Below are 15,413 nucleotides of genomic sequence, written 5' to 3' on the forward strand. Positions count from 1 at the left end.
CAGAAACAATTATGGGTCAGAGTTTTTGACTGTGTTATAGCAACCCCTTCCCTAACTTGATGTCCTGTCTTTCTGATGGAGGTGGGCTCTACAAGTTTCCTCTACACACTATAGGACATTTCATCTTAGGGCCCTCCCTTTGAGTCCTGAGAGTCTCTCACCTCCTAGGTCTCTGGTACATTCTGGAGTGTCCCCCCACTTCCTACCTCCATGGGTTTCCTGTTTTTATTCATTTTTCTGGCCCTCAGAGCTTCAGTCCTGTTCCTTCCAACCAATACCTGATCATGTTCTCTTATATTCTGTTGGTGATACTTTCATCTGTAATTCTTGATCTCTTTCCTAGGTTTCCATCTCCATGATTGCTTCCCTTTGTGATTTCTTTATTGTTTCTATTTCCATTTTTAGGTCCTGGATGGTTTTGTTCAATCTCTTCACCTGTTTGCGTTTTCCTGTATTTCTTTAAAGGATTTATGTGTTTCCTCTTTAAAGGCTTCTACCTGTCCTCATTAAGGTCCTGTATCATTTTCATGCGATGGCATTTTAGGTCAGAATCTTGTTTTATAGGTGTGTTACAGTATCCAGAGCTTGCTATTGTTGGAGAACTGGGTTCTGATGATGCCAAGTGGCATTGGTTTCTGTTGCTTATGTTCTTATTCTTGCCTTTTGCCATCCATTTATCTCTGCTATTAACTTGCCTCGCTGTCTCAGACTGGAGCCTGTCCCTCCTGTACACCTGGTTATGATGGGCCTCCTGGCGATCAAGCTGTCTCTGGGTGTGTGGGGGGTCACCCCATCTGCCCCCAGGTGCTGTTCTGGACCAGAAGATGTGCCACTGGCCTGATAGATAGATTCTGTGTCAGCTGAACCCCATAGGAGTCCAGTTTAGGTCAGGTGTTAGGATGTGGGGGGTCTTATCTGTATGCCTGGTTGTGATGAACCTCCTGGGAGTGAAGCTGTGTCTAGGTGTGGAAGGAAGGCTGAAGTCCTGTTGTTTTGTACAGTTTTGGTTCATTATGTTTTGTTTGGGCATTTTTTGTCTTATTGCTCTTCTGCATGTTTGTTTCAATTTTTGTGTGCTTTTATCATTTTATTTTATTGAAAAATAACAATAACTTGAGTGGGGAGGATCTGGGAGGAGCTGAGGAGGGGAAACATGACCCAAGTATGATTTATGAAAACAATTTAAATAAATTAATGTTTAAAGAATAAATCCAGCACAGAATGCAGGTTAGCTTTTCACTTAGTTCTGGATCTTCAGTCAAGAACAGGTATGAAGTGTGTGCTGCCCCATCTATATGGAAACAGGCATGGGGCATGTACTGCCCCATCTGTATGCATCAGGGATTCTTGGTGAAAATAAATTACAGAACAACTCATGCTTGTACACCTGCTGGATATGAGTGAAGAATCACTCAACTCTGGAGCTCCTAGCAAGAAGGTTCTGGTCAAGAAGTTGTTAACCCTTAGAAGGAACTAACTGAGCGGTTTTGAACATCACTGGAAGATAGAGAGGATTTTCAGCCATGTACATTTGGTTTGGTTCTTTGCCTCTCCATTGTGAAACCTTACCAAGATACCATTCCTGAGCTCTCTTGTTCCTTTACTCGGTAGTACTAGATACACTAATATTTATTATTTATTACATGTTTCATTCATCACTCCACCACCACAGAAGCTTCAAGTAGTCAAAGATTTGCTTTCGTTGCTGTACACATTACAAGTACCTACTTAGCCCATTGTAATAATTAACTCAGTATTTTTAAATAAATAAATGAAGAAAGATATAAATTATTGGAACTTCCAAGTCTAATTTCCCCTGAAGCCATAATTACCTATGAACATTTGGTCACTTGAACTGACAAATTCACTTTGACAAGTGAGTTGGGCTTTATGATTGGTGTTCAAAAGAGTTTTCACTGAATTACACTCTGAACAATTTTTCAAGGTTGATAATTGAATTGAGATGTTAAGTAAATTCATTCTTTGTTGTGTGTAATTATTAAAAAAAAATATCAACCACACAATCACCGGCTATGCTCTAGTAATGTGGTTTCCCCTCCCCCATTAGGAGCTGCAAGCTGAGGTCTTTTCTGTTTCCTTGCTCATTTCTTCTCAGTCATGGGCCCCCTGTGGCTAACTGTCACAAATTCCCATAACCAGTAAAATGAAAACTCCAGAGGCTCATAAATTATCAGTTAGATTCATATCAACAAATTCTCAACCCACAAAATGCCACACAATAAACTGAGAGCCAATATATATTAGTACAAGCACCCACCTAGATTGGACAAATTGCCCTATATTATTCTTTGTTCTTCTATAATTTTCATAGCTACCTGTAGCTATTTCAAGCCACATGAATCAGGTTCATCTACTGTCTGATGGTCCTCTGTTCTCTCTCTCTCTCTGAAACTCCTTCCTTTTTCATTGCCCAATTACAGACTCTAGTCTTATATTTCACCTGCCCTCACTTGAGTATTGACAGCAATCCACATTGTAAAATATTTATTGTTTTAAATAGTCAAACATGTCAGCAAGCAAAATTTTACTTAATGACACATAATGTCTTCAACTCTCAGAATGGAAGTTCCTTGATATACAGGGTTCTGTGAAATCATCTATATTTGAATTCCCAATGCTTCCCACGGTGTTGCCTGCCCAAGTTATACATGTTTAGTTTAAGCACATTCCATTTTTCAAAGTCAAAACAAGATTTGAATTTTATTTTATCCTAGCCCTCAAATTTGATATTTTTCATATCTTGCTAACTGGACTGTGAACTTTGATTAAAATCTAAATCAATGCATTTAGAACAGGACCTAACTTCCAGAAATTGCTGAGTAAACATTAATTGTTCTTGTTAATGCTGCACTGGGTCATACTTTTTCTACTTTATTCTACCTTTTATGATCTATATTAAGATACACCCAGAGCAATGCTCCCTCTTACAAATAAATTTGTAAAAATTAGAACCAAAGCTAATGATTTTAATAATAAAGGTTTACATTTGCCCATGTTTATGTTTTTTGACTTATAGGGAACTGAAAACAAAAGCAAATATTTAATATTCCAATAGTAAAGACTGACTATTAGGGTGAAGAGAGTTTGAATGTTGGGAGAGAGCCTAGTAATCAAGTCACTATATTGTTTTCCATCTTTTTTTGTCACTTACCTTGTCCAAAAAGTTGCGTGCTTGAGAATAACATAATTATGCACTTTCACAAGGAATTTCCTTAATGTTTGTATGTTATCAAAGCACGGCTGTGACCACCTGCAAGTAGAGTGCTAGCATATGCTAAAGATGTACAGTATATTCATATGAGATGCCTGGGGGAAGGAAACAGAAGCTTGGAATGGCAATTGATCAAGAATCCCTGCTGCAGAAGTACTGTGCTTTCTACAATAAATACACTGGGAAAGTTTGTATGGAGATCAAATAATTGAATAATAAAAGAGATATGATGGATGTTTTACCCACTTAAATAAATTCCCCTGTGACTCTTCAAGTCTGAGAATCCTTTTGTAATACAAAGTATTTGTCCTTTTGCTTAAAAATAAGTTTCCTGCGCATTTGATTATGTTGTTGTTAGTTGAAGCACATCTGTACTAGGAGAAAAGACTAATAGACTCAAGACTAAACTCCCCTCTATGAGCTGGCTGTTATGCTGCACTACTAATCCTCTCTGATTCACAGTTTCATATCCTAAAATTGGGTCATCCATACAGAAAGAGACTTGTCCTTTTATATTTATTCCAGTGCTCAAACATTTTCTATTTAAAAAGATTAGGCACCATAGTTCTACACTTCTCTGGATAGCTTTATGGCTTGTTTCATTTCATTGCTTTCCCCAGCGTCCCATGCTGCTGCTGCTGCTGCTGTTGTTGTTGTTGTTGTTGTTGCTATTGTTGTTGCTGTGCTGCTGCTGCTGCCTTGTTTAAAGCACATAAAAATGTATAGTCACAAATCAACTATACATTTTCTTGCTAAACATGTGTCCCCCTCACTAAACTATCAGTATTAATGATGTTATTTTTTGCTCACCACTGGTTTTTCCTCAGTGTTTATTGCCTGGCACACTGAATTGTACAGTCAATATCAGTCAAGAGAATAAATGACCTAGAAAATCACTAAATGGTCAGAATTTAGGCAGTACTCATTTACATAGTTTTTTAGAAGGATCTAAACTGACTAAGCATTGAGATAACTCTCCAACCATCCATTTCCAAACGGTCTCATATTGACTTAATGTCATTGGCTTCTTGCTGACCATTAAACAATTTAGTCCTTCTCTTGTTGTTTCCTCTGACTGAAGGGTGTGACACTTGTTTTTCTCTCCAATCAGGTCTATACACAAACACCTCCTTAGAGATTGTTCTGGTCTTGTTTTATACAGTAGCCACACATGTCCCTTTAACTTCTGGGATTGTCTATTAATACTCATCATTGAACTGTAACTATCTCTGTATTTAGTGACTATCTTAGCATTTAAATATATGACTTGTGTGGACAAAGAAAGAAACATGCTCATTCTTTCTTGTTTTTTAATTTAATTTTTGATTAAAATTGTCTCAAATAATTGTTTGCAAAAATAAAAGGTAAATTTTGATATATCCTTAATCTAACTTTACAAAATGCTTCAACTACAATATCTGTATTCTTATTTATTTGTATGTTAAGACTAAACTAGTACATAATATAAAAGATTATCTTTAATAGCCTTAAAACATATAAATAATAAATGGAGTCATTTTCGTACCACTTATATACAGAAGATGTATTTGTTGATACTTAACCTAAATCACTTCAGTCCTAGGCTTTATGATATTTTTTCTATGATAATAAAAAAATTTTAAGCTGTGATTCCTATATTTTAAAATGTTTATTATATTTCATTTGATTTTGTTACACCTTCTGTAAAACTTCTATTGCTAATACAAATAGAAAGATATAATAAATAATATTAAATAAAAATGTAGTCAACTTGAATGTTTTATGAAACTCTAACATTACAAAGGATCACAAATTTAAAAATATGTATCAGTATATCAGTTGTCAGGGTAGAAGAGATAACCAGTTTTTATGATCTGTGTGTTTCATTTAAACGTTTTCCAAAATTATTTTGAAATGCTTTGTCTCTTTGTCCCCTTAGGTATTTGACTATGATTTTGGACTGCAAGATGACTTTATGGGCTCAGCCTTTCTCGATCTCACACAGTTGGAGTTAAACAGGTAACTCTCAGAAATTGTACTATTGCTGTGCATCATTATAGAGCTGGCTGGTATGAAGTAGAAAGTACCAGTTAGTACAGAGTCCTGCTGATAGGTCCTGGGTATCTTCTATCACACCATCCTATTTTCTCAGCACTATTTTTTGGAAGATGTTTTCTTTTCTTAAGTTTATGCCTTTTCTGTCTTTGTCAAATATTAAGTGACTGAAGTTATATGTGTTCATGTTTGTGTCTTCAATTTTGTTCCATTGGTCTACATATCTGTTTTGGAGCAGAGCCATACTGTTTTTTATTGCTATGGTTCTGCAGTTTATCTTAAGATCTAGAATTATAATCACTCCAGCATTAAACTTTTTTGAAAGGATTATTTGTTATCTATTTTGTGAGTACACTGCAGCTGTCTTCAGACACCAGAAGAGGGCATTAGATCCTATTACAGATGGTTATGAGCAACCATGTGGTTGCTGGGAATTGAACTCAGGACCTCTGGAAGAGCAGTCATTGCTCTTAACCACTAAGCCATCTCTCCTAATTTTTTTAAAGTCAATTTGATATACATATTCCTCGTAGTAATGCCTTAATTCTTATTCTTATCTATTTATATGTCAAGGTTAAACTATTCTATAATATCAAAGGAATTTGTTAAAAGAATCCAATCAAATTGCAACCCCAAATATGTATATACTGCATTGATGTAATATGATAGTAAATTCACATTTATTTAGAAAGAAAAGTTGATGTTGGTCTATGACTCAAGCAGTGAAGTGCTTGTTGTCCCAGCATAAAGGCCCAAATATTGATCTCTAGAATCTATAAAACAAGCTGTGGACAATGATGTAGAACTATATTCCCAGCACTGGAGAACTAGAAACAGGTAGATGGATTCCTGGTGCTCATTGGCCAGGAAAACTAACTGGTGAGACACCTCATTAGTGGTCCAATGAGAAATCATGTCTCAAATAATTATGTTGGAAAGTGATTGAGGAAGATATCTAACATCTGCCCATAGCCCATACAACTTTCACAATTGTATTCCAGTAACCACCACCAACCATCATCCTGCTGACACTTGTGTACACAAACATACCTATATACACATATGTGCATAAATAAATAAAAAAGCAATTTGTTGCTACCAAATTTTAATGATTACTGATAACTAAATTAATGTTGAAAACAATTTGAGGACAGATTGTATATGATTCAATTAGATGTCTGACATTACAAAGTGGTTCACATTTTCACATATCACACCTTAATGTATTAAAATTATGTGATAAATTGCCAGCTATTATGGTGTTCACATTTAAAACTGCCTATGTTTTAATCTCTGGTGTGTGAAAGAGCATTTGGTGGAACACTTCAGACACATATAGACTTCTAATCTGCACCTTCATTCTCAGATTCTTTTGAGGTGAATTTCAAGAATACATATGTGTACACACACACACACACACACACACACACACACACATACACACAACAAGAAACCTGATAGGCAGAAAGGACTGAATATTTCTACTTCATCCATATTTAATCCAAATGTCTCTTCATAGTACCAGAACAAAATTGTAGCAAAAATTGAAATTCTGTGGACACAGGAATCTTGTTGGTTTTGTTCTCTGGTTTTTATAAGAAACCAGCACATTGTGAGTTGTTTAGTATGTGTTTAGTACTCTCTTTTTAAATGCAAAAGACAAGTGAAAGAATGAGAAAACAAGAAAAGATGCTTTGTTGGGAAGCATCCCATGATTCCTTTGTTTGATGCTCCATGGTCTGCAGAAACCGATTTGTGCTGAATTATAATAACCCTGTCTGTTCAATATTAATTAAAACAGGTAAGCAAGATGTTACCTATGCATTCTCAGTTAAAAGTTTATTTTATTTATTTCTTCAGAGCGATTGTGTATAATATTAAAGTCTTCATCCTTTCTTCTTCAGGAGTGCTTATCTAAATCCAAACCTAAATTTAATTTAAATCAAAATCTAAATCCATATTGTTCAATTCTAAGTAATGTTTTTATGTTGCTTCTAATTCAGAAATTGTTTTTGCCATAGATTTGCACAACCCCAAACTAAAATCATTATATTTAATATTAGCTGTTTTTTAAATTATTATATGTTGCCTTAATATATATCTATAAAATATGAGGCAAGTTGTCAGCAGCCACTTAGGAAAGACTAAGACTAACAGGTGATTTTCCAAAGAAGGTTTGCTATGAAACTGAAATGAATGAGCCCTTGGAGGCAAGGCCCAAGGTAAAAATCTCAGGATTGATTTCTGCTATTAATGCTTTTCCTGTCATTATTAATATAATCTAACAATCCCTGGGCATTAGCCCACCCTATTGGACATATTTTCTGCAGATCAACAAAGATGTATTGTCTTCTAGTGATGCTATACAGACAAATAGATGATTTCTTAATTCTTAATGATGATTCTAGAAGAATTCCTAAAATTGTTCTAGTAATTATTAAGCCCGTTACAATGACGACTGCAAGTAGAGCTTTCTGTGATATGAAAGTTATAATTGGGACTTTGTAATTCTTCACATGTCACAAGTTAATTGCCCTAGATAGAGACCATGCATAAAGATTTATTATTTAGGAATATATTCCTTTATGCCATAAAACAGTTAACTAAAGGTTTTAAAAGGAATGAATGATTTATCATTCATAGGTGCAAGGACAGAAGATAGACCATTGACTAGGTTTATCTAAACAAAACTTCAATGTCAACTTAGACATAAGGATTATAGTTTTAGACTCTCAATGAACCTATTGATCTAGTGACAGATAATGAATGTCTACCTAGATAACTAGTCTTAATGGAAACACATGTAAACATCTCTGCTGTAAACTTATTCAATTTATGATTTGAATTTAAGTTTAAACTTGTGGTGAACTTTTAATATTTGGAATTCCATGTGATTATGTGTCCTGGGAAAGTGTAAAACTAGGAACAATGACTGTAAGTAAGTAGAACACAAAATGCAGAAAGAACTAGAAACTAAGGCAGAAGGTCGAGGGCAGAAGAAGAATGGAAAAAGAGTAGAAGCAAATCAGGAGCTTTACAGGTGCTGACAGATGATGAGAGAGAAAAGGATAGAGCAGAATTAAGTAGGTGGGAAGAGAAAAGAGGCTGAGAAGGAGCTGCAGGGAGAGCAGAAGGCAGCAGGCAGGCTTTTATTTTAATGAGACAGGCTTCTTAATTCATTTAGCAATGAAAGGTAAGAAATTTTACTTTATGCAGTAAAAGTTGAAGTTTATTTTTTATCCAGAATGAGTGAGTTTTTTCTGTGCTGGTACTTGTTCAATGAAACCTGCTCATGGAGGCTTTTGCTCTTTCCACAGTGTGTGTGTGTGTGTGTGTGTGTGTGTGTGTGTGTGTGTGTGTGTGTGGTGTGTGTGCGCGCGCGCGCACGTGCGCGAGGTGTAAGTATGTATGATATAGGTAACTTGGCACAGCAGGAGTATATGAAGATTCATGAGTGTGTACATGCATGTATGTGTGTTTATGCATATTTGCCGATGTAAACGTTTTTCCTTTTACATAATGTTATGTAACTCTCCTGGTTCAGTTAAGGTTTTACTGCTCCAAGCCTCCCTCTCTCCTGGCCACTGAGGTTTCCAGGCCAGAGAAAAAGAGGCCTTGACAGTTAATCCTCTCCTTAATCCCATGTACCAGACAGGTGTTAATTCCCCAGAGACCTGCAGCTTCTAGCATCAGAGTAATTTAAAGCTAAGACAGAGAATTGAAATAAGCATTATGTTTTCTAGCCCTTAATAAGCACAAAGAATTAAAGTAAGTAAGACTTAAGTTAAAGTGCTAATGAAGCACAGATTTTTTTTTCCTTTTTCTTTTTTTCCGGAGCTGGGGACCGAACCCAGGGCCTTGCGCTTCCTAGGCAAGCGCTCTACCACTGAGCTAAATCCCCAACCCCCAGATATTTTTAAAGTAACCAAGAGTTACGTTTTCTAGAGCTAATCAAGTACATTTACAAAGTAAATAACTTAGATAAAAAGTTAAGTTTCCTCAGCACTTAATGAAGCATAGAACAATAACAAAGAGTTCAGTTTTCAGCACAGAACAGTACGATGGATTTAAGTAGTAAAATAAAGCAAAAAGTAAAAGTAAGAAGCCAGTGGTTGTCGGGCACAGAATAAGCAAGAGAGGGTTAAGTCTCCAGAATGGGTCAGCTTCAGCATAGTTAGAAAGTTATAGGGCCGAAGATCGTCAATATTTTGACCTGCATCTATCCAGCATCTGTGTCTGCTTTAGCTCCTTCCCCTAATGCCGGGCAAAGGGCACCAGGCAGCAAGTTATGTTTTATATACTTTCTCTTCTCACACCTTTCTATTTATTTTAAATAATATCGCTGCTCAGTAAGAAGCTATACCTTCATTCAGTTGCTGGGCTTAGATATATGGAAAACAGCTGGACTTACAGATCATGGAAGAGATCTTTGAATGGGGTTTGTTCTTTCAGCTACTTTCTAGAACCTCATAACGTGAAGAAATTTACACAGTGAACTCAAGCACCTCCATGGGTCGTGCAGCTTATTGAATGAATTGAATACAATGGTAGTATTTTAATAACAACAAAAACTGTTCTAAGAGATCAAAAGAATAGAAATTTTCTTAATGAATTATTGATTAAGATAACTTTGGAGTTATGTACTCAATGACTATTCCCAATCTAAATATTTTATGTCACAGGCCCACAGATGTCACCTTAACTCTGAAAGATCCCCATTATCCTGACCATGACCTTGGAATCATTTTGCTGTCAGTCATCCTTACGCCTAAGGAAGGTGAACCCAGGGATGTGGTAAGTCTCCCGGATCCCTGGGCACAGTAAAAACTCTTCTTGCTTCGACTTGCTCATGTGCTTAGAGCCCCCTCAGGATACAGAAGTAATAATTAAGAACAGGTGCACATGAAATTCTAGCCTGTTCTTGGTTTCTGTGTGTATCCTCTGTATCATTTATCCATGCTCCTTGTGTCTCTTCATCTCAAATTTCCTGACCCCTGCTCCAGATCAGAACCTCTTGTTGTAAATAAATAGGTTTATACCCCTTTATAATTTTAGTAATCAATTTCAGGCATGTATATTATAGGCAAATATTTGTATTGTTTCAGGGAATACATTGATTAGTAAATTTGAATATTTGAAATTTCACATGGAGCTATCCAAGACTCTACTATTTTGACTGTATCACCAAATAGGTCATACAAGGAAAATATGGTGCAATTATAACAGAGTTTCTGCTCTCTGGTGGTTGTTTACTGGATAAGTGTGGCCTCTTCATGTTCTTAATGCGTTTCCATAGTGATACTTTCCATATATCTGCATAGCTATTTGTACTTGTACACCATGCTACTATGAGAAATGAATGAGGGCTACAGAGGAGGCTGTGACTTCCACATTATTGAAGGAACCCAAACAAGTACCAGGTATGATCCATATCAGTGTGCTTGGCAGTATACTTTCTGCCACAACTTGCCAGAGATGGTTTGTAGGCTCAATATTCATTCATATACCTGGAAAATACTATAGCTTGGACGCCTTTTTGTAGTAGATAAAATTGTTAGAGGTTACCAAAACACTCTTTCTGTAATACTTATATTCCTGTTTTAAAATAATGTATCATTCAAGTTGGTATAGCTTATCTATTAAAAGATATTGTTGACACTTTTATCAAGATTATAGGTAAACAATAGTGAATCCCAAAAACTTCAAAACTGAAGGTTTTTTTCTAAACTCACCAAAAAAAAATTATCACTTTAAGGAGAATCCCTTTCAATCCTTAAAAATTGAACAATGGTTTATATGTTACTTAAAAACCTTATTTACAAGGAAATCTTCCTACATAGTACCTGCTGTGAGAACACCGTGTGTTGAGTGTACAGAGTGTACCCACTGAATGTAGAGTGTGGCAGGGGTGCAGCTGAGTACACATGTGTAATCAGAGGGGCAGCTGAGGAAAAGCTTGTTCAAAGAATACTGTCATTTACAGAGAGAGCTCATCAGTTAGAAGTCACCAGTACCACAAATTAGGAAGTAAATTTTATATTTCTAGTCCATAATAGGTGTACATTTTAAATTTTCATTTTGTACTTTATTTAAATAATTCAGGGGCTAACCAGAAGGCTATGGTAAGGCAGCTGCTGTGCTGGTATTTAGGACACATTAGAAATTGAATGTCCAGTGATTCACTGAGAAAAACAGAAGATGATAACTAATTTAGTGTTATAAAAGACAAATTTATAAGAAAACAGAAAACAGAAAATTTGTTCCTCTCTGTGTGGGTCTAGGATTCTCTAAGGATGTCAAGTCAATGCTGAGGTAAGAAGCAAAATAAGAACTATAAGAAAATGAAACTCAGAAAGAGACACACATAAGGTAGAGGAAGGAGCACACGGAAAGACCCCATGGACAAAGAAACAGAGGAGAGAGGGGTGTGGGGGAAGCACCATGCTACATGCTACAGAGTGGAAGAGAGATGCCTAAACTATGGAGGGCCTGTTGTCCATGGTAAGATTGTAAACTTTATCCAAATAGCATTGAGGAATGAATTATGGCAAGGTCTGCAAAGGGAAAACAGCATGATTGTATTTGCCCATAAAATAAAATGCTCGTACATTGTAGAAAATGCATTAAAGGGATGTGAATGAAGACAGATTAGAAGACTGTTGTAAACTCTATTGAAAGATGATGAGGCTCTAAGTAGGAATCCTCTGAGGTGAAGGAGGAGGATTGGCAGGTTTGCCTGTAAAAGGTTAGAAACAAGTCAAGACAGTTTGGTGAAACACTAATCCTGTGTTGGTTTTCTTTTCTAATTTAATTCAGTGCAGCACTCCATAAATGAAAATAAAGCCTAAAGTCCTCTGTATCCCCAGAACACCGGCCGGTAGTATTACCAAAGACTTAGATGATGTGACTGCTTTTCTGGTTATTTAGGAGACTTGATAATGGATAGTCTGTAAAAAAGGACACTTTTTTAAAGATCCTAGCATCCCAGCGGCATATGTAGCAGAGGACGGCCTTGTTGGGCATCAAAGGAAGGATAAGCCCTTGGTCCTGCCAAGGTTGGACCCCTCAGTGTAGACGAATGCAAGGGAGGAGGGGAAGGGGGGAAAGGGAGGGAACACCCTTATAAGAAGGGAAAGGGAAGGTGATAGAGGGCTTATGGACAGGAAAGGCAATAAATTTTGAAATGTAAATTAGAAAATATCCAATTTAAAAAAAAAAAGGATCCTAGCTTCAACCTGTGAGTGTAAGGGGTGGAATTGGTTATCAAGAAAACAAAGGAGCTAATGAGTTCCAAAGACTGAGAGGGAAGTGTGAGCATTGACAAGGATACTTCTCACATTACTTATTTTCAACAGTCCTTGAAAAGACAACCCAACAAGCTCCAATTTACATCACAGTCACAAGGTATTTGTAATTAGAAAAAAATAAAGCAACCAAGAGGTGACCATCAGTGACTTCTTACATATGAATAAAAAAGAAATTAAATGAATAATGGAAAAGTTACTCACCAAAATGCTGTTTAATGTGTCTCCTTTTTCGTCCTCTTTGTTTATCTCCAGTCACATTCACTTTTGACACAAAGATTTTCACCTAAAAGCTGTCACACTATTGCCATATCTCAAATACTTTGACTGTGTTTCATGGATGTCCTAGCTGCCAGGTGTTCGTCATTCACAACCTTATTTCATGCCTTCAATTTTCAGAGTTGCCATCTGTGCTGGCTTGTTTTGTTGCCCATGTAGGAGATGGTGCATCCTTCCATGCTGTCACTGATTCCCCCTAGTCCCTCTTCTCCTCAGAAAAACAAATGACTCAGGCAAAGCTGAGCAAGGCCTCTAGAGCTGACCAAGTCAGCCATAACTGGGAGCACTACTCGACTGTCATCCTGACCTTGGTCACACCCAAAGAGGTAGAGAGAAGAGTGAGCCTAGTGACTACCCTAGCTAATCCTCATGGTTGTAATCAACAACAAGGTCCTTGGCAGTTAGGATGGACAGAAAGCTAAAATAGAGAAAATGGAAAAGTCTACTGGGATCTGGTATTCCAGCTATTCTAGTATCCTATATTATATAGAAATATGAGTATTATCTAAGTATAATTATAAAGGTAAACATATTTGAGATTTGTTTTTTATTTGACATAAAGAATTGTTCTATTGATACCTTTTCAAACTCTTTATATCAAATCAACATCTATTTTTTAAAAAAATTACAATGGAATAAGTAGTCAGCTCCAAAGAGTATGAAGTTCTATCCTTTTCAGCAATACAGATGGAAATGGACAGTAAATTAGATAAGGAGCATAATCCATCAACCAAGTTCATCTCATAGAACTGGAGGGTAGATTGATGATTACACAAAACTGGGACCAACTCATGGGAGAAAGGGATGGGCAAATGTTCAGTGTATAAGTGATAGTTCGAAGCAAGTACCACTGATGTGCTGGTACATAGTAGTTTGACTATATAAACCAATAATATACTAGTTATTTCAGAGGGCTAAGAAAAGAGATTTTAGATATTTCTGGTAGATGTTTGCAGAGATAGATATGCTGATTTGAGCAATGATATATACATATTATATAAACACCTCAGGGTTTATAAATACATGGAATTTTTGCAAGAATTTATAAGAAAAATGCTTTTCAAATCCCCAAAGTTCTGTAAGTCTCATATCTTTAACAGTTCATCAATCTACATCTAATCCTACAATATCTACAAACCAATGAGCAGCATTCCAACAAGCATGATATATTCTCTCACTTGTAACTTCCTGTCATGTAAACTTCTCTACCTTTCAAGCCCAACCTATCAGTGTCAACTGTGTTGCTGAAGGTATGCTTTTATTTCACCTAACCTCCAATCTATATACTTTTCTCAGGAAGAAGGATATATGTATATGGTACATTTATTACAATATATTATATTTAATAATACATGTGTAAGTCTGCAAAATGTTCTTGTGATGACATTTCTCAAAACCTAGTCTAGCATCCTATACATAGTGAATATTCCATGTCTTATAAGGAGGAAGTATTCTCATGTTAATTTCATTCTAAATTTAATATTGAAATCCTTGAAGTTGTTACAAATGCCATTATAGCATGATTACATAATGATCTAACTTCCTTTGGAAGATTCTTAAAGTTAGTGTTTTAATGATTGGCTATATTGTTCTTCTCAGAGGTTTTTTTATTACAATGGATAGACATGGCATGTTATTTTCCTCCTTGGGCAATATATCTAACATTAGCAAAGTATGGTCTGGGACACATTTGACATTTCTCATTTACGAACAGAGATCCAATATATCTTCTACTTCAATTTCCCTATTTTAAATGTAGTTCATACCACTACTGTGAAAATGAAATGCTGAAGTGTCACAAACTGCCCAGGAACAACTCTTATTCAGAAAAAATTCAAACTAAAATATTAGTCACGGAATACTTCATAGTCTTTGTCAATGCAAAGGATGTATATTGAGGGAGTTAGGGTGAGGTTGCTCCTCCATACACAACAACATGAAAGGAAATTTTCTGTTCTCTTTGCATATTAGCTTGGAAATAATTTATCTTAGGCTTTTGGGATAGACTTTAGGTCAACAACCACACATTTCTTATCCCTTTGTTTATAAAACTTTGCTAAATATTTTTACATTAATTAAAACAAAAATTGATGAGATGAATTTCTAAAGCCTTAGCAAGTATGTCCTAACAATCAGTAGGAAATATAATATTAACAGTTTTGTGATAAAACTAGGAATAGAAGAACTGGATTACATGGGACATAGTGTTATAAAGCACTAAGATTTCAGTGAGTTCCATGTGCACCACAAAATAGTGACAATGTACTCCATGAATAATGCAGTCGAGATAATTTTTTCTAGATTGCCACTTCTAGAAATCAGCCAAATCAAAGGATAAGTTGAGTAACCTACTACTAAAACTTTGGTAACACATGACATGTAATTAAAGCAATTTAAGATGTATGGACGGATTACAAGCAAATATATTTCATCATTGCCAATATCAAAATCTACTGCACTGGGTACATGACTATGTCTATTTTTTAACTTCCTGATGTGAACATATATGTTTACTTCTATTTGTGAGTCCCCAGCATTGTGTGTACAAGAAGCCAAAGCCTCCA

At 35.9% G+C, this 15,413-nt stretch overlaps 1 protein-coding gene across 16 annotated transcripts in view; it reads left to right on the top strand.

The window, feature by feature from the left end:
- Mctp1 (multiple C2 and transmembrane domain containing 1) overlaps window positions 1-15,413 on the top strand; it is a 694,629-nt gene that overhangs the window by 375,373 nt on the left and 303,843 nt on the right. For all 16 annotated transcript variants that reach the window (XM_039102152.2, XM_039102154.2, XM_063281693.1 and 13 more), the window contains 2 exons: window positions 5,151-5,230; window positions 9,949-10,060. In XM_039102152.2, coding sequence (XP_038958080.1) covers window positions 5,151-5,230; window positions 9,949-10,060 — 192 coding nt within the window. The remainder of the gene's footprint in view (window positions 1-5,150; window positions 5,231-9,948; window positions 10,061-15,413) is intronic.

Source organism: Rattus norvegicus, chromosome 2 (assembly GCF_036323735.1).
Source record: "Rattus norvegicus strain BN/NHsdMcwi chromosome 2, GRCr8, whole genome shotgun sequence".
NCBI lineage: Eukaryota > Metazoa > Chordata > Mammalia > Rodentia > Muridae > Rattus > Rattus norvegicus.